At 51.2% G+C, this 17,556-nt stretch overlaps 1 protein-coding gene across 6 annotated transcripts; it reads left to right on the top strand.

Moving 5' to 3' along the window:
- Positions 1–2,767: 2,767 nt before the first annotated feature.
- B3GNT3 (UDP-GlcNAc:betaGal beta-1,3-N-acetylglucosaminyltransferase 3) lies at positions 2,768–17,452 on the top strand. 6 transcript variants are annotated; one of them, XM_074337911.2, is made up of 4 exons: positions 2,768–2,864; positions 12,450–12,509; positions 13,824–14,449; positions 15,872–17,452. In XM_074337911.2, the coding sequence occupies exons 3-4, from the start codon at positions 13,883–13,885 to the stop codon at positions 16,448–16,450; spliced, it is 1,146 nt and encodes a 381-aa protein (XP_074194012.1). In that variant the 5' UTR covers positions 2,768–2,864; positions 12,450–12,509; positions 13,824–13,882; the 3' UTR covers positions 16,451–17,452. The 6 variants fall into 6 exon arrangements, with proteins under 6 accessions (XP_074194012.1, XP_019592644.2, XP_019592643.2 ...); XM_019737084.3 differs by having other exon boundaries at positions 2,784–2,918; XM_074337912.2 differs by having other exon boundaries at positions 2,784–2,918; positions 13,767–14,449.
- The last annotated feature ends 104 nt before the right edge of the window (positions 17,453–17,556 follow it).

Below are 17,556 nucleotides of genomic sequence, written 5' to 3'. Positions count from 1 at the left end.
TGGAGTGCCATCTCCATGTCATGGGCTACTGTGAGAGGGGACAGTCTGCCACCACCTCCTAGTGGCTTTCATTTGCTTTCTTCAGGTCACAAGTGAGGTTGGGTACCTTTTAAAACAGAAGGCGTTTCCTGGGTATGACTTCCTAACTACCTGACCATCCAGACCTGGTGTGACATGTGCCAGGAAGGAAGGTGGGACACCTGTTAACTGGCCAACCCAGGGCAGGCAGGGTGGCATTTTGTGACACACCTGGGAGGCTCAAAACCTCACTGTGGGGCACAAAATGATTAGGTCACTTGTAGCAGTTGGTGAGTGACCTAGTCAGGATTCTTTTTTACTTGAGGTAAAAATCACATAAAATGAATCATTTCCAGTGAACAGTTCAGTGGCATTTAGTACATTCACCGTGTTGTGCAACACTCACCTCTATCTAGTTCCAGAACATTTCCATCACCCCCAGAGAAGACCCCATCCCCATTAGCAGTCACTTCTCATTGCCCATCCTTGAGCCCCTGGCACCACTAATCTGCTTTCTGTCTCTGGATTTGCCTGTTCTAGACATTTTGTATAAATGGAGTCATGTAACATGTGGCTCTTGGTGTCTGGCTGGCTTCTTTCACTCAACATCCGTGTTGCAGCAGGTGTCAGTGCTTCGTTCCTTTTTATGGCTGAGTAATATTCCACTGTGTGGATGGACCAAGTTTTGTTCATCCTTCATCAGCTGATGGACACTTGGGTCGTTTCTACCTTTTGTTGATCGTGATTGGTGCTGCTATGCACATGCATGTACAAGGGTTGGTGTGAACACCTGTTTTAGATTTTTTGGGGTCCATACTTAGAAATGTAATTGCTGAGTCATAGGATAATAGTCTGAATTTGAACCCAGGCCCTGCAGTGCCGGAATCTGTTCAGGGAGCTTTGGAGCCACTCTGGGGGTCTGTCGCGTCCAGCGCAGTGAGATAACGAGAAGGGGCGGCGAAGGGTTAAGAAAGAAACAGAAATCAAGAAAGTTATGAAACAGGGGGCCAAGGGTCTCCCAGCCTCAAAGGACTGAGAGCCCCGAATCGGGCCGCCTTCTGGCTTTTATTGATGAACACACAAGGAAGTAGCATTGTTTTCTCCATGGTCTGTGAGTCTCCACATCGTATCAGAAAACTGATTCAAATCAATCACCCTTGCCCGCAAACAGCTGGAATAGAAAGTCCCATGATGTCTTAACAATTATGATATGTGTCTCCCCAGGAACAAATCCTTTATGCTAAAACATATTGTTAAGAATGGGAGGAGAACTGATGTTATTACATCATTGGCTCACTTCCCATGCAGGTTTGTGCAAAGGAATGTAGCCACAGAGGCAGAAGCTCTCCTTAGCCGGGGGAAAGTAGGGGCTGTGCCCACCTCTATCGACCCCGTGAGTTCTCCTTGTGGTCCCCACACGGTTCCGCCTGGCTTGGGTTGTTCCTCCCGTGAGGCATCTTACCCGCCATTGGCTGACCAACCATCTTTTGGGAGCCAAACAGAGAGGCATGAGGTGTTAGCACAAAGGTGAAGCAAAGTCCCTGAAAGGAACAGTCTCACAGACTCTCCTTTCTTCAGGGGTAGGTACGAGGGGACAGACGACTAGGCTGCTGCGTGACAACAGGGGTCTCCTCTCCTCCAACTTCTGACAGGGCAAGACTGTTTCCTGGAGCGAGCAGGGCTGGATGTGCAAAGACTCACTTCCTCCACCACCCAGCTATCTGTCTGGTGCGCCCTAATGGATTAGAGCTCTGCAAGTTTCCCATGATATCAACAGGAGGGGCCCTGCCTGGTCTGGAGGGACAGGCAGGGCTACTCTCTCAAGATTGGCCGTTTGTGTTGGATTTGGGACCCTTTATGGGGCCCAGGAGCTCAGGAAACCCAGGGGCCTATAGAGTGGGTGAGGACTCTGAACTTAAGCCCAGGAGCTGATGCGCTGCAAGGGAAGAATGGGCTTCCTGGGGTTCCAAAAGTCAAGTGTTTATTGGGGCAAATTAGTGCGGATGCGAAGTACCATTTGATGCAGTGACATTTCATGTGTCACCCTGCTTCCCAGCATCGTAGATCATGCATTTGGTCTGTGCTGAGTGCACTCCCAAACCTCTCCCAACTAGAGGAGTCAGGGCTCAGTTCCTTCTTTCTACAGATGTGGAAACAGGCACAACTGGAACTCGCCCCCTCTTTCTTCCACCAGAAGATACAGGGATGAGGAGGAAGGAGGGGGTGCCTCAAACCATTGCCTGGCTCACCCCTGTGGACCCAGATCTGCCAACCCCAATGTGTCAAGACTAGAAACTTCTAGAGACTCAAGCACAGCATAGGGTGGGATGGGGGGTAGAGTTCAAATTTTCACTAACGCGAACTGCAAGAATCTTCATATCGGACTTGCAACTTCCAGAGTCTTTCCAAATGCCAGCGTGGCCTCTGGACGTCTGGGGGCTCAGGACAAGTTTTATGATTGGAATCTTCAAACCCCCTGCAGAGACCTGAAGAGTCACTGGGTTCAACTTGCTTCCTGCCCCTTTTCAAAAACCTTCAATGACCACACAGCAGTGGGCAGGGCCCTGTGCCAGGGGCTGAAAAGGGGTGGCTGGCACACCTCTGACGGCGAGGAGTTCACCCTTTGGTTGTGGGTCAGACCCAAGCAGGGCCTTCAGCACCGGAGGACGGGGAAGGCCCCAAGAGGACAGGCGGGGAGGGCGGGATTGGAGCCCAGAGAGGGGAAGGGGTGGGGCCAGGGAGGGAAGAGGATGGGGCCGGCGGGAGGGTGGCGGACAGCGATTCTTCCACCGGGAAACTCGCCCTGGAGGGAGGTGAGGCCAAGAGGTCGGCAGGCTCGTGCTCAGGTAAAACTTTTCCTCCTTGTCGCCAGCTAAGAGGAGACTGGACCGTGTCTGGGGGTGAGTGTTGGGGTTCCCTGAGGACCCGGTAGACCCTCTGGTGGGAGGGAGGGAGGGAGTGGGGTCTCTAGGGGAGCTCGGGCAGGTGCCTGAGGTCAGGTCTCCAGCGCGTTTACCGTGAACCTGCCAAGCGTTCCTGGACACTCCCTACTCTCACTCATCCGTAATAGCAGCCCCAGCTTTTCCAAGGCCGGCTCAGGTCTGGAGTAGCACTCAGGGCCCCAGGTGGGAATTATTATTGTTTGTTGAATGAATCGCGGCAGACCCAGGCCTCTTCCCGTTGCCCGCAGCCCTGCCAGGCACTGGGCCACGTTCAGACCTGAGGACCTCAGCTCACAGTTTCCCCTGGGGTTCAGGTCCCTACTGAGACATTGCCTAGCTGTGTGGCTCAGGCACGTTGCTCCTGGTCTCTGGATGTGCCCTGGTTTCCCCTCTGTGAGATAGGACAATGGCCTAGCTTCCATGAGGATGTACAGGGTGTTTGTTCAGCAGGCAGAAGCTTTCCTGATCAACGCACTTCTGGACACTGGGGGACCTTGAGTGAATGATGTTAGGTCTCTGAGCCTCAATTTCCCTAGGTTTAAAGTGGAGCTCATGGTGTGGGACTGTGGTGAAGGTGAAATTAATTGATAAGCCCTACGGACACTCAGTGGGCACCCAGAGAATGTTAACCATCACTGTGATTATATGAATAACAATAAATCACTGTTATTACAATTACATCATTAGCCAGGTTTCCAGCCAACTTTCTCTTTGGCTCAAACTTTTTTGCCATGGCCACTTTTCAGATAGGGAAACTGAAGACCTGCCTCCACACTGGGGCCAGGGCCTCCTATTGTCCAGATCTGGGATTCAGGACCCAGGGGAGCTGGTCAGATTTGGGGCCCACCCTAGGGCCACTGCTTCCTCCCAGGACTGCCCTGTGGGCTCCCAAAGCTGCTACCACCACACCAGGCAGGGCAGAGGAATCAGGAAGAAGAGGTGTGGCCCCTGTGTCAGGCAGCTGGGTCCCCATCTTGCCTAGGTGATTGGCTGATGTTTGCCCAACCTAATATCTATTTTTCCTTCTCCCGCACCCCCAGGGTGTGGTGACTTCTGTCAGGTATTCTGGGTGTGGGGAAACCAAGAACAGGCCTCAAAGATTCTCTGTTCAAGGCTAGAGCTTAGGGAATCCAGACAAGCTGTCTTGGATCCAGGAGGTAAGGTGCTATTGGGTGACTTCTTTTCCTGCAACCCACCTCAAAGGCCAATACTGGGGCAGTGACATGCCCCCCACCTTCCTGTGAACCAAGGAGGATGCCATTGTGTCCCCTCGTAATGAGAGTCTGGCTAGACTTGGTTGTCCCCCATGATGGGGAGCTCACTACTAACATAGCAAACTAAAAGAAGCCCTACCAGGCGGTGATTAAAGGCTGGTATTGGGCTCCCACTTGACCTTCCTTGAAAGAGTTCTTTGACCTGTCTGGCCTCAGTTTCCCTATCCATAAAAACAAGGCTACCTCGGCTACCTCGGCTCTACCTCCCAGTGTAGGTGTGGAGTGTAGATGAGCACAAGGCGGAGAGGCTACACAAGGGACCTGGTGTGTTAACTCTAATCCTGATTATGCTGCTCTGAAGCTGTGGGCATCTTTCAGGAGGTCCCAGAGGAAGGGCCCATGAGACCTCAGTTTCCCTAATTAGGAAATAAGCCCAGAGATGCCCCCCCAAGGCCCAGGTGGGGCAGGGCGGGCATTTAATCAGAAGCCTCTGTCCAGCCTGACTGGTAACAGGATTTGAAGGTCTAAAGGGCATTTGTCAAACCACCCCACCCCTTCTTTCATGCCCAAGTGCTTACCAATGTGAATGTTGGGTGTATGTATACATAAAATTCACCTTCATACGTGGTTTTACTAAAGCAGAGTTCGCACAACTGCCTTTCTAGACAATTATCTTTACTGGGCTATTTCGTCTTTTTTTCCTGTTTACAGAAGCTAATCATGCTCCTTGTAAAAAGGGGCCAGCCCTTTATTACTAGGAGGCCACGCTGATACGAAACACTGAGGCATCAGCCTCAGGTCCAGCAGGCCGGGGTCTACATTCCACCAACACTCCTGTCCTCCATGGGCTGTGTTATCTCTGGTAGGTGGGTACCCTCTCCGTACCCAGCTTGCCCACCTGGGAACTGGAACTTGGGCCCTCCTGGAAGGCTCAGCGAGTCACAGGGGCTCATCCACAGGCCAGGGACTCACACCCTCTCCTGCAAATGCCACAGCTTCCATTCTTGAGTCTCTGGAAAATTGTCTCGTTCACTGCCTTTCTGTCCCCCATTAGCACAGCAGCTGCATGAGCACAGCGATTTCTCTCTGTCAAATTATCTGTGTGCCCAGAACCTGGATTAGGGTTTGGCGCACACCAGATGCTCAGGGCAGCTCTGTCCTCCCACCTTTCCCAGGATTCAGGTCTTTATGCATACAGAAGGGGTTCTTCCAGATGCTTTTGTTACCCCCACCCCTCACCCCTCCTTTTGGCAGCCCCAGAATGTTCCACGCCCCCATCCAAATCCCAGGGGATGGTTGGTGAAAGTACAGGAGCAATGACGTGACCAGATGCGACCACCGTGATGCTGATATTCAGCTGGGGGCGAACCATGAGTTGGCAGCTGACACCATCTTGTAGGCAAGCATGATGAAGCGTACAGTCCCAGGATGGTCAGTAGCTAGGTCAGGAGGTCCTTCCCTGGAGACCACACGGCTGCTTCAAGGACATTAGCCCTCTTGGTCCTTTCAGCTGCTGGACGAGGGAGAAACGAACTTTTTTTCCCCTCATTTGGAAATTGAGACTCAGTGAGTGGGCTGGCCTGGGGTCTGTAGGTCCCTGGAGCTGGAACTGGGTTGAGGAAGGAGGCGGTTGTGTGTCTGATGGGCCTGGAAAGGGATCCAGGGCTCACCCTCTGTGAACCTCAGTTTCCTCGTCTGGAAAGTGGGAATGTTGTCGCGTCCAACGCAACATGGGCAGTGAGGATGTGAGAAGGGGTGGCTTTGGGTTAAATTTTTAAGAAAGAAACAAACAGAGACTTAATGCAGTTAAATCTCAGAAGGCCAGGGGTCTCACAGTTCTGAAAGACTGGAGCCCAGAATAAAGCTGACTGGAGGTTTTTATTGATAAGTATACAAATACAAGAAAGTAACAGTGTTTCTCACATGGTCAGTGAGACTCATACATCATAGCAGAAAAATGCTTATTCCAATCACCCTTTGTCTGTCAACAGCCAAAATACAACAAAATCCCATGACATCTTAATTACGGTAAGTACCCTCTCAGGGTCAAGTCTCTCATATTGTAACAGTTCCATTGAGATAAGTGGAGAGAGCCGATCTTTATTGCCCTCATGATTTCTCTCACAATCAGGTGAGAGAGGAAAGCCAGATTCAGCAATGGCTTTTCCCAGGCAGGGGGGAAGGGGAGGCAAGGCTCCTTTTTGGATCTTCTAAGGCAGCTCATTGGGGGTCCCCCATTGGTTCCGCCTGGCTTGAGTTGTTCCCCCCATGGGGAATCTTACTCATCATTGGCTGCAAACCATCTTTTGGGGACCAGACACAGAGACATAAGGTGTAAAACATAGAGATAAGCAAAGTCCTAAAAAAGCACAGTCTCACTGACTTTTCTTTCCTCAAGGAAAGACATGGGGGGACAGTCGGCTAGGCTGCTGTGTGACTACAGAATGTCGTGTGGGGAATCACCTACAGACCTCCAAGTCGGTGTCAGATAGCCTCACCCGCCACATCCCCACGGTCTTGAAATAACACTGGGTAAGGAGGGGGTAGGTCTAGGCTCGGAGGTTGTGAGCAGGTGGGGCCTGGCCATCTGGTGTCCTTCGCACACCTTCATGAGTCTCAGCCTCTCTGCCTTCCCAGACTCCCCAGGGACAGTAACAATAGCAAGGTGAGGAGGGCAGAGTTGCCTGGAGCCACATGTGCCTGAAGCCTTACCAGGCCTTGGCTGTCACTTGGGGGTATAGATAGAGGATGTGTGGCCAGAGCACTCTCACCAGCAGGGGCCCCTAATTAATTCATTCTACTGAGCAGTCAGCCCCTTCAATACACCTACTGTCTCGTTAATAGTCAACAAGTTAGTAATATTTTGCACTCTGTGCATGTAATGAGTCATGAATATTCAATGTTATGTATATTGGTGCCTCAGGACTGTTCAGTGGCTTGTTCATATTCATTGTGACAATATTAATATTCATTTGTGCATCACAACTATGCCTTGCAACTAGTAATTGTTGCCTTACACCTATGTCCAGGATTTTAAATACTGGGAGCCTCCTGCATATTTAGCGGGTCATTAATATTCAGCACCTCGCTAACAATCAACGCTTCTTGCTAATTAAACACATAACGAATATTTCAGTGTCGTGAATATGGAGCTCTTTAGCATATTAGGAATATTTGGAGTTGGGAATATTCAGTGCATCTTGATCCTCCCCCCTGAATCCCCTGAATTCCCCAAGCACCCCCTTCTCCCTAGGTGGCTGCTGTCTCCTGTGGTGGAGTCAGGCTGAAGTGAAGCACATGGAAATGCTAATATGTGGGTCATCATTAGTTTTACCTCAGGCAGAATTCCGCAGTGAGTGTCACATGGAGACAAAGCTGTTTGAACAAGACTCTGGGCCCCACTTCTCGGGCTCCAGGCTGGTTGGGGAGATGGACAAAAGAGAAGTGAGTACATTTGTCCAACGGTGGTGAAGGAAGCAGAGCCAGGGCAGCTGTTTTAGCTGGCAGGTTGGGGCACCTCTAAGGAGGTGACATTTAGCTGAGTCTGAAGAGGAAGCAGAACCAGGGGAAAGAGCAAGAGGGCAGGGCTTCCTAGGCAGAGGAACTGGCCGTGCAAAGTCTCTTTTGCGGGCTGAGTCTGGCTGGTTAAGGAGCTGTGAAGAAGCTGGTGGGGCTGAAGCAGATGACAGTGGACAGAGGTCATTTGGGGAAAGGGGGGCTGAGAGGACCTACACCTGGCAGGTGCATCCCAGGGGAAGACTCTTGGGTCTCTGCCAATGAAGACATGTGGCTTTTCTGTGGACACTAGAGGAAGCAGGTTCTGGGTGATGGTGAAATCGCACCGGTGCATGGAGAACAAACAGCCCTTAGCAGATCGGCTGCTCTAGCCATGCCCTTTGATGACTAATCACAAGTGACCCCCTGTATGCATGTGGGAGGGTCTCTGCATTTCCATTGTCCTGATGAGGAAACTGGCTCCTCAGGGAAGCAACTCACCAAGGTCAACTCAGGGCAAAGAGGGACTACACAACTATCTGACCTCTCTGCTCCCTGCTTCATGGCTCTCCCTCACCCCCCAAGAGATAGCCCCTCTTCTCAGCCTGGCACTCAAGGTCTTTACAAGGTCTGGCGCCGCGTCCCCTAGCCTCAGAAATCACCTTCTCTTCAAATTCTACTTTTCAGCAAAACAAACCATGTAGTTCCTTGACTACGCCCCGTGCCATGCTAAGGTCTGGCTCCCTGCTGCCTGAAAAAGTTAAAAATCGAGGGACATGGTTGATAGAAAGAAAAGCAGGTTTATTCAGAATGCCGGCGTTCTGGGAGGATGGCAGACTCCTGTCCAAAGGCCATCTCCCCGTTTCTAGAACTGGCAGCCAAGGTTTTATAGGTACATAAGAAGAAGAAACAAAGGAAAGGAGGAGTTGATCAGGCAGATCTGAGGGCTGATATCCTTCCTGGGGTCTGGTCTATTTTAAGATAATATTATCTCTGGACTCTGGACTTAGACTGGCCACCGAAGCCTGAGGCTTTATGTGTATTCCAGTGTCTGGGCGTCTGAGGATTAAGAAATTGCCCTTTCCAGGTTTGGATTTTGTTAATTAAATGGATTAACAAGGTATGTGTAGCCTGGAGAAAGAGAACAAACCAGTTTTTAAGTCGATTAGTGAGGGGAGAAACAAAGAGAAAATAGCTGAGTATCAGGCTTTCACTGCAAACTAAGTTTCGAGCTATGCGGTGAGTCAAACTGCAAACTAGCTAAGTCTGATTACATTATCGATTTACCGAATTTCACCCCTACATGCCTTGTTTTCTTTCCTCTCCATGCTTTTTCATTTGCTCTTTCCTCCGCCTGAATGCCCCTTGGTGAACTCCTACGCATCCTTCAAAGTCTCAGCTTCAATATCCTGGTCCCTTCTGGCCCAACCCTGATCCCACATGTGTCTGGATTTGTCTCCCCCAAATTAGGGGCTTCCAGGGGTCCAGGTCCAGAGTTGAGGCTTCTCAGATTCCCCAGAACCTATTTGTTAAATAAACTAATGAATGAATGGTTTTCATATATTTGTTTTGGGATAAGAGTTGCTGAAACCCTTCTTTGGGCTGAAGAATCTGAAGACAAAATGGGTTGTTTCTGTGGTAATGCGAGGGAAAACTCCCTGAGCCCTACTTCCTCATTTATAAAATGGGGGTGGCAGTCCCCCAGAGTTATTCAGACCCCATGAACTTCATTCAGAGTAAGCAGCTGTTTGGGCTTCAACAAGTCCAGTCGTGTTGTTTTACAATGAGACCTGGAGAGGGTGGACAGCAGAATCTCAAATGGGGATCGGGATCTCAAACCCAAGCCTGAGAGGAGCTTCTCCTGGCCACAGAGTTGCTGCCCAGTCACTTGGAAGAAGTAACACCAAGAGGTGTCACCTCTTTGGCAAAGCCAAGCCCCTAACCCCAGTGTCTCCCACAGCAGGTGTGGGGTCGCAGTACCTTCAGACGGTGAGACCCATGAGGACAGGTTGGTGACTACCAGGGGCGCAGCCCACAGAGGCTCTCAGAAAGGTTTACTGGGCCACCAAATCCTCAGCACTCTCAGGCCTGCTGAAAGGGAGGCCGGTGGGGTTCTTTTTCCTGCCAGTCCTGTATGGGATGTTGTGAGACTGGCAACATTTTCTGCTTGAGGTTTTAAGGGACTATGAGTTAACAGAGGGTCTTGGTGGTTGGAAAGGGAGGCAAATCTTGGATGCATTAATGAAGGTCTAGTGTAGGGAGGGGAAATGAGCCTCCCTTCCCTGTCCCTGACTTGACTTCTTAGACCCCATCAGGAACCTCATGTGGGATGGGGTAGCCCTGGGATCCCTCCAGTTAGAGAAACCATAGACCTAATGAGAAAAAGTTGGGAATCTAGGTGCCAACAAAGGGTGTTTCATATGCAAAGAGTTCTGACAAACAAGAAAGAAGAATGCAAGGACAAAAACAGGCATTAATGGAATTAATGGAAACCAAGTGGCCACCCCAAGAGATACTATTTTGCCCTGACACCCTGATCCCAGTAATATGAGCCATTTAGTTCTTTTACCTCCTCTCATGCTTCCCCCCTCCCCAATGCCAAGGTTTGGCTGAGGTACAAATATTTGTATTTGCCGAGGTGACTTCCTTTGTTTTTGAGCCCTTGTTTAGAACTTGCAAAACACATTCCCAGTGAATTGATCCTTGGCCATTTAGGTTTAACATTTCATAAATACATGAAAATACATAAATGAGTAATAATAAATACTCCATATGGTGGCTTTATATAAACCTGTATTAAGGTTCTTTGTCTCCCTGATTCTCCTCTTCTGACCATCTTTGATTTTGAGTTCTTTAGTCCAGTACTGTTGGTTTAGACCAGGGTTTCTCAACCATGACAATGTTGACATTTGAAGCTGGATGGGGCCTCTGTGGTGGGGCCATCCTGTTCCCCATAATGTTAATTTAAGCAACATCCCTGTTTTCCACCCACTTGATATCATTAGTAGTCCCGCACCCTTACCCCAATCAAGTTATGACAACCAAAAATGTCTCTAGACTTTGCCAAGTGTCCTCTGGGGACAGCATCACCCCTAGTTGAAATCCCTTGGTTTAGATTCTAAACTGTAGATGGTGAATCACTCTCTAATTTTCATGGTTCCTTAATGGAGTACCCATGGCTTGGGAGGTGGGTTCCCCAGACACATCCTTATCTCACAGCATTTGTGGGGCTCCAGCCACCAGTGTGGCCAGGAGAACATTGTGGCATCTCTAGTCTGATTTACTATTTTGTGACTCGGTCTTTCTACTGTAGCTCATGAGGTCTTTCTCGTCCTTGGAGCTCAGGGTTCTTCCAGGTTTGCCAGAATGCTCCTTTCTCGCCATCTACCCTGGAGTGGGCCATTCTTCAGCTCAGGAAGATGTCCTTCTAGGGATTCAGTTCATTCTTGTGTCACATTCGTCAGTTCACAGTCTCCATCTAAGCTAATTTGCCTTTTTGGGTCTCCCAGACCTACCTGTCAGAAGCGGAATCCCTGGGGGCTGGCAGCCACACTGGGGATGCCACACAACAACACAGGCTCTGTGCTACCTGCAGACAGGGTCTTGCCCCTGCTCAGGCTCCACCAGCTCATTCCCACCGCAGGGCCTTTGTATCTGCCATTCTATCCCTGAGACACCTTGCCCCCCAAACCTCAGCCATGCTGGCTCCTGCACACAATCACATCCCAGCTTAAATGTCATCCAGACCTCAAAATCTAAACCTGCCACCAGACCCCATTATGTTTGTTGCCTTTTGTCACCTTGTACCATTTCATCGAGGTTTTTATTTAGTGTTTGTCCCCCCCCCCCCCCTTGACAGTGTGGGTTCCATAGTGGTAGAAAAGTTTAGGTACTTTGTGCCTGTCACCACTGTGTCCCCAGCCCCCAGGAGGTGGCACACAGACACATAATAAATATTGGCTTGAATGAATGAATGTATGCATTCATTCTGAGAGTCAATATTTTTTCAGCTGCTGTGGCAAAGCAGTATTCATTCATTCGTTGTTCACTCCACACACATATATTGAGCTCCTACTACATACCAAGCACTGTTCTGGGAGCTGGGGATAAATGGTGAACATGACAGGTCACATGGAGCTTATGTTCTGGTAGGACGGCTGGACAAGAAACAATACATTTGAAAAGTTTCATATATTTTAGGAGGTGAAAATTGTTGTGGAGGAAAGAAAAGGTAGAACAAGATCGGGGATCATTGAGATGGTGTGTTCTGAGGAGGCCTGCCTGAGAAGACATCCAAACAAAGACAGAAAGGAAGTGAGGGAGAGAGCTGTGTGCAAATCTGGGGAAAAGCGCGCCAGACAGAGAGAACACCTGTGCAAAGGTCCTGAGGCAGGAACATGCCCAGAGTTTTTGAGGTTAAGACCCTCACAACAACTCTTACATAGGGTTCATTCCCTCACTTTACATGGAGGCTCAGAGAGGTCCAGCTTCTTTCCCAAGGTCACACAGTGGGACCTGTGGGGTGGAATCTGAACCCCATTTCTGAGAGACATCTAACTGGAGAGGCTTTGGCCAGACAGTGTGCAGAGAAAGGGATGGCACATTGGGGAAATGGCCTCCTGGATCAGGGAGGGAGGCCCTGTCCCCAGCTCCAGCACCAATTAGTGGCTCTAGATGGAAACAACTCTCTTGCTTGCTCCCAGGTAATAGCTGAGTAGGGTTGTTGCTTGGGGCAGGAGGGGCCCACCAGAAACCCCTGACTGCCCCCACACTATTCCAGGTGCCAGTAGGGAGAAAAAGGAGATCCCAGACCAGCACAGACCTCCCGAGGAAAGCTGAGGTAAGTGCTGAGGTTCACATATTTATTTAACAAACACTCATTGAATGCCCACTAGGTGCCTGGTGCTGGGAGTTTCTTCATGCCTGCACAGCCTTATGAGCTGGGGATTGTTTAAATGTCCCCTTTATAGTTGAGGAAACCGAGGTGTGGAAGGCAGGAAGTGATGGAGTCGGTATTTAAACTCAGGAGTTGGGCTCCAGGATCTGCCACCCTCTGGGGTGAGCCAATAAGTGTTTGCTGAATGGGTAAGTCCTACCTTGGATCTAATCCAGCACTTTCATGCTGCACTGGAAAAATAGATCCTCAAATTTAGGGCTGAAAATAGCACAGACATCACCTTTCCAGACAAAAGGATATTGAGGGAAGCCTGGGAAAAGGACCTGGAAAGGAGACCAAGGGCTCTGCCTGGATATAGGGAGGGGAATCTGCCAGGAGGAGGAGATATTAGAGCTGGGTTTTTAAAGGATGAATAAGAGTTTGCCAGAGAGAAACGTAATGAATTTACTTTTATTCATAAATTCATTCTTGTAAACACTTCCCGATTCCACCATGTGTCTACTTCATGCTAGACAATGCCAGGACCCTCAATAAGCCCCCAGTCTTGGGAAGACAAAGCCAAACACAGATACCCCCCTGGGATCAGGAATGAGCAAGAGTAGAGACAGGGCAAGAGGAGCTAAACAGGGAATCAGGACTCTTCCTGAGGGGTCAAAGAGAGCTTCCCAGAAAACAGATCATTTGAGGTGGGTTTTAAAGGAGTAACAGGAGTCTGACAAAGACATGCTGAGCCTGCAGAGTCTATAAGAGACCAGGGGCCGTGCTCAGGTTACAGGATCATTAAAAATCATCAAGAAGAATAGGGGATGGTTGTATCAGAAGCTCAGAGCTTCCTAGAAGGGTAGGTGAAAAGGGAAACAGGAAGGATCCCAGCCTCTCAACTGCTAAAAAGGGAATTCTCCGCCTCCCCCTGGGAGGTTCCTGGGCCATCAGGGACGCAAGGACCAGGCTGAATTGGTGTGTGTGTGTTGGTGGGAGGGGGTCGGGATTCTTGGCACACTGAGTCTGGGGGGCTCATGTTGGCATTCCCATGACTCAGTTTTCTTGGTAAATATTGAATCCCCAGCAGGGCCTGGGAAACTGTCAGCCAACTTGGGTTGGGGTGCTAGAGGTGGGGTGCGAGGGTCTAGGTGGGGGTGAATTTTAATATTTTACCAACCTGAGCAACTGTACGGGTCAACCAGGTGTTGGGGTCCACAGGTAGCTCAGGAAAACTGCTTGGCCCATCTGAGATCTTCAGAGAGTGTTTCTCCTCAGGAGCCGACGGGGCGGCCCCCAACCCCCTTGCGGAGCAATCCCCAACCCTGGCGACCAGAATGAGGTGTTCCCCGCCCAGGCGGACAGTGGTGGGCCTGGCTGCCCTCCTTGGCACCTTCACTCTCTTCCTCCTCAATCTGCACCAGTCACCACCTCCCTGCGGGGACCCGAAGCAGCCACTGGCCAACCCTGCAGCTCTGACCTGGCCCCCTCCGCCCTCCCACCCTCGGCCCGCCTCCTGCCGGGCCAATACCTCCATGGCGGAGCTGCCGGACTTCACCGAGCAGCCACAGCACGTGCGCGACTTCCTTCTGCGTAGACACTGCCGCGACTTCCCCCTACTGCAGGACGTGCCGCCAGCCAAGTGTGCCCAGCCTGTCTTCCTGCTATTGGTCGTCAAATCTTCACCCAGCAATTATGAGCGCCGGGAGCTGGTGAGGCGCACGTGGGGCCGAGAGCGGAAGGTGCAGGGCCTCCAGCTGCGCCGCCTCTTCTTGGTGGGCACCGCCGCCCACCCGCTGGAGGCCCCCAAGGTCAACCGGCTGCTGGCGATAGAGGCACGGGTACACCGTGACATCCTGCAGTGGGACTTCCACGACACCTTCTTCAACCTCACGCTCAAGCAGGTGAGCCGGTGGCATGGGGGTCGGGGGGCTCACCTGATCAGGGCCACCTGTCTTTCCTGCCCAGGTGACCACCACCTCCTCTGAGGGGCCCAGGGGACCAGCAGACCCCCCACCCCACCCCCTCTACTGTCCTCATGGCGATCTGAAGTACTTTTCCTCAAGGGGAGGCAGAGAGAAAGGGCAGGGTGTCATGATGTTACAAGCCTGGCTCTAGGGGCCAGATTACCCCTGTTCAAACTCTGTGTAGTTCTTGATGGTGGTTCACCTTTCTATGCCTCAGTTTCCTATCAGGGAAATTAGAATGTTAATTGGACTCACCCATTTCTGAGAGCGGCTGTGAAGATTACATGAGATGATATTTAGAAGGCGCCTGGACCAGTGCCAGAAGCTCAAATGACAATGGCAATGGAATGGGAGGAGGGGGACGCTGGTCACTACACATCCTGTTTATTTGGTCGGTTCGGTCTCCTCATGAGGCCCATGTGCAGTAGGTGCTCAATAAAGATGGTTTTGATGGCTAAGAACCCCTGAGAAACAGAGAGACTCCACATGCAGAGGAGGAATTGGAGGTTCCAAGGACCTGCCCGGGGGGCGGGGGGGGGGCGGGGAGCAAGCTGAGTAGAGACCCAACACAGGTTCCTGCTCCTAGTACAGGTCTGGGTATGAGACCTTGAGCGCTCCTTCTGTGTTATGTGACCTTGCTGAAGGCACTTTCTTTATTTCCTCATCATAAATGGGATTGAAGACCATATCTGCTTTGAATCCCTAATGCAACAACAGTAGGAGGCAGATGTGGTCTTGTCCCTGAGGACAGTGCCCAGAAGGTAGCAAAGGTTATTATGAGAAAACTGAAGCCAAGGCAAGCAGAGGGCCAGGACCTCTCAACATGCCATGTTCTTAACACAAAACACGAAAGCATGGGGTAAACATCAATTTGACAAGCATGAATCCTGCCTTGTGAAGCATTGAGCCCACACTGGGGAGATGACACACATAGGATACACAGCCCCCACTCAGGGGAAGCCCTGCGTCTGGTTGGGGAGGTAGATGTCCAGTGACAATCATGCAAGTAATTATGTAACAGCACGGCCTGGCCAGGCAGAGTGGGAAGGAATAGCAATAAATGTAAACATGACAATTTTCCAAGCACTTCTTGGTACTTTATAGAACATTATCTCTGTGGATCCTCAACACTCCTGGAGGCAGATCCTGAGATGAGACCTGAATGGAAAGTTAGAAACTGAGGCACAGAGAGTAGCAGTTAGTTGCTGAGGTCACCTCACAGAGTGGGGCTTCAAACCCAGGCTGGGTGGACCAAGGGACACATCCTCACCTGGGCTTGCTGGGCTGGGGCAGTGGACAGGAACCAGAGGCTAATCGGCCCAGCCCTTGAGCCCACATGCCCTGTCCGCCTGCCTGCAGGTGCTCTTCTTACAGTGGCAGAAGACTCGGTGCCCGAATGCCAGCTTCTTGCTCAATGGTGACGATGACGTCTTTGCACACACAGACAACATGGTCTCCTACCTGATGGGCCACAGTCCTGATCACCATCTCTTCGTGGGGCACCTGATCTACAATGTGGGCCCCATCCGGAATCCTTGGAGCAAGTACTATGTGCCAAAAATAGTGACACAGGAAGAGCACTACCCGCCCTACTGCGGGGGTGGTGGCTTCTTGCTGTCCCGTTTCACAGCCACTGCCCTGCGCAGGGCCAGCCTTACCCTAGACCTTTTCCCCATCGATGATGTCTTCCTGGGCATGTGCCTGGAGAAGGAGGGCCTGAAGCCTGCCTCACACAACGGTATCCGCACGGCTGGCGTTTGGGCCCCCTCGGACCGCCTGTCCTCCTTCGACCCCTGCTTCTACCGGGAGCTGCTTCTGGTGCATCGCTTCTTGCCATACGAAATGCTGCTCATGTGGGATGCCCTGAGCCAGCCCAACATCACCTGTGGCAAGCAAGTGCACATCAACTCGGGTGATGGCTGGGCCCTCAGCCTCTAGGCTCCTGTCTCCACTTCCATAGGAAGGGGCAGTGTTGTCCTCCCAGGAAGCTGAGACCTTTGTCCTCCTAGGGCCTGGGGGAATGCTAGGGAGGGTTCGCTGAGTGAATAGTTTTGCTGGCAAACCCCTACACATCCTTCCAAACCCACCCAGTACTGCTTAGACCCTGTTACATCATCCTTCCTACACTCTCAGCTGGAGGGACCATTATCTCTCTCTCCATGGCACCTAGTGGTAGAAGCACTTCAACCGGGGTTCCAACTGCTGCTGCTGCTTCCAGCCCAGTTGAGTCAAGGTCCCACACCACAGCTCCAGCCCTGATCATGGGCTGGACCGTACATGGGGGCCAGCCTCTCCTTGGTAGTGAACCTGCGGTGGTTTAATTATGGGTGAGTTTGGGCCATGGTTCAAGGCCAATTGGGAATTCCTGGGTTCACATGCAGCTGAAGAGAGAAGTGTTTTTCAGCCTGGGAAAGATTGGTTCAGTACCTGACGCCTTCCTGGGTCTTGGACCCTTCAGGGTGTGGGAGGGGCCAGAGAGGCCATGAATTGGACTGCCCCCTCCCTGCCTGTGGCATTAAGTGCTCTACTGGTGGAAGCATTGGGCAAAGGAGGAACAGCTGTCTGTCTCAGCCAATCAGGACTCTACATCTAGAGTCCCTGGCGGGACCCAGCCCCCCACACCTCGGCTCCCCAAGAACTTAGGGAACATTATTGGGGTCAGAGGGGTCTTCCCTGGGCCCAAGGCCAGCATATCCACTCACCTGAGTGCCCAGAGAATGGGGAGGTTCAGGTCCTTGAGTGGCCCTGAGCTCTTGGGACCCAGGATTCGGACTGGGGAGATCCAAGCAAACTGGTGACCCCCAGCCCTGCGGGCCGGGGACAGATGTCTGGGACTTGGGCCTCCCAGGCATTGGGGTGGTGGCAGGGGTCACCTCAGACAGCAGAGTGCAGACTGAAGAGTGGGTCCTCAGGGAATAAAATGTTTTGTGAAGACCTGGAGATCATTTTTTAAAAATGTGATTTATAAGTTTTAACTCAGACCAATCTACACTTATTTGTAAAAGTCTCATTTCCAGTAGAAAACACTTGTATACACCAATGGA

Source organism: Rhinolophus sinicus, chromosome 15 (genome assembly GCF_057876585.1).
Source record: "Rhinolophus sinicus isolate RSI-liver-muscle chromosome 15, RSI-T2T, whole genome shotgun sequence".
NCBI lineage: Eukaryota > Metazoa > Chordata > Mammalia > Chiroptera > Rhinolophidae > Rhinolophus > Rhinolophus sinicus.
Note: the sequence above shows the minus strand (reverse complement) of the source record. Positions and strands in the feature narration are given on the sequence as shown.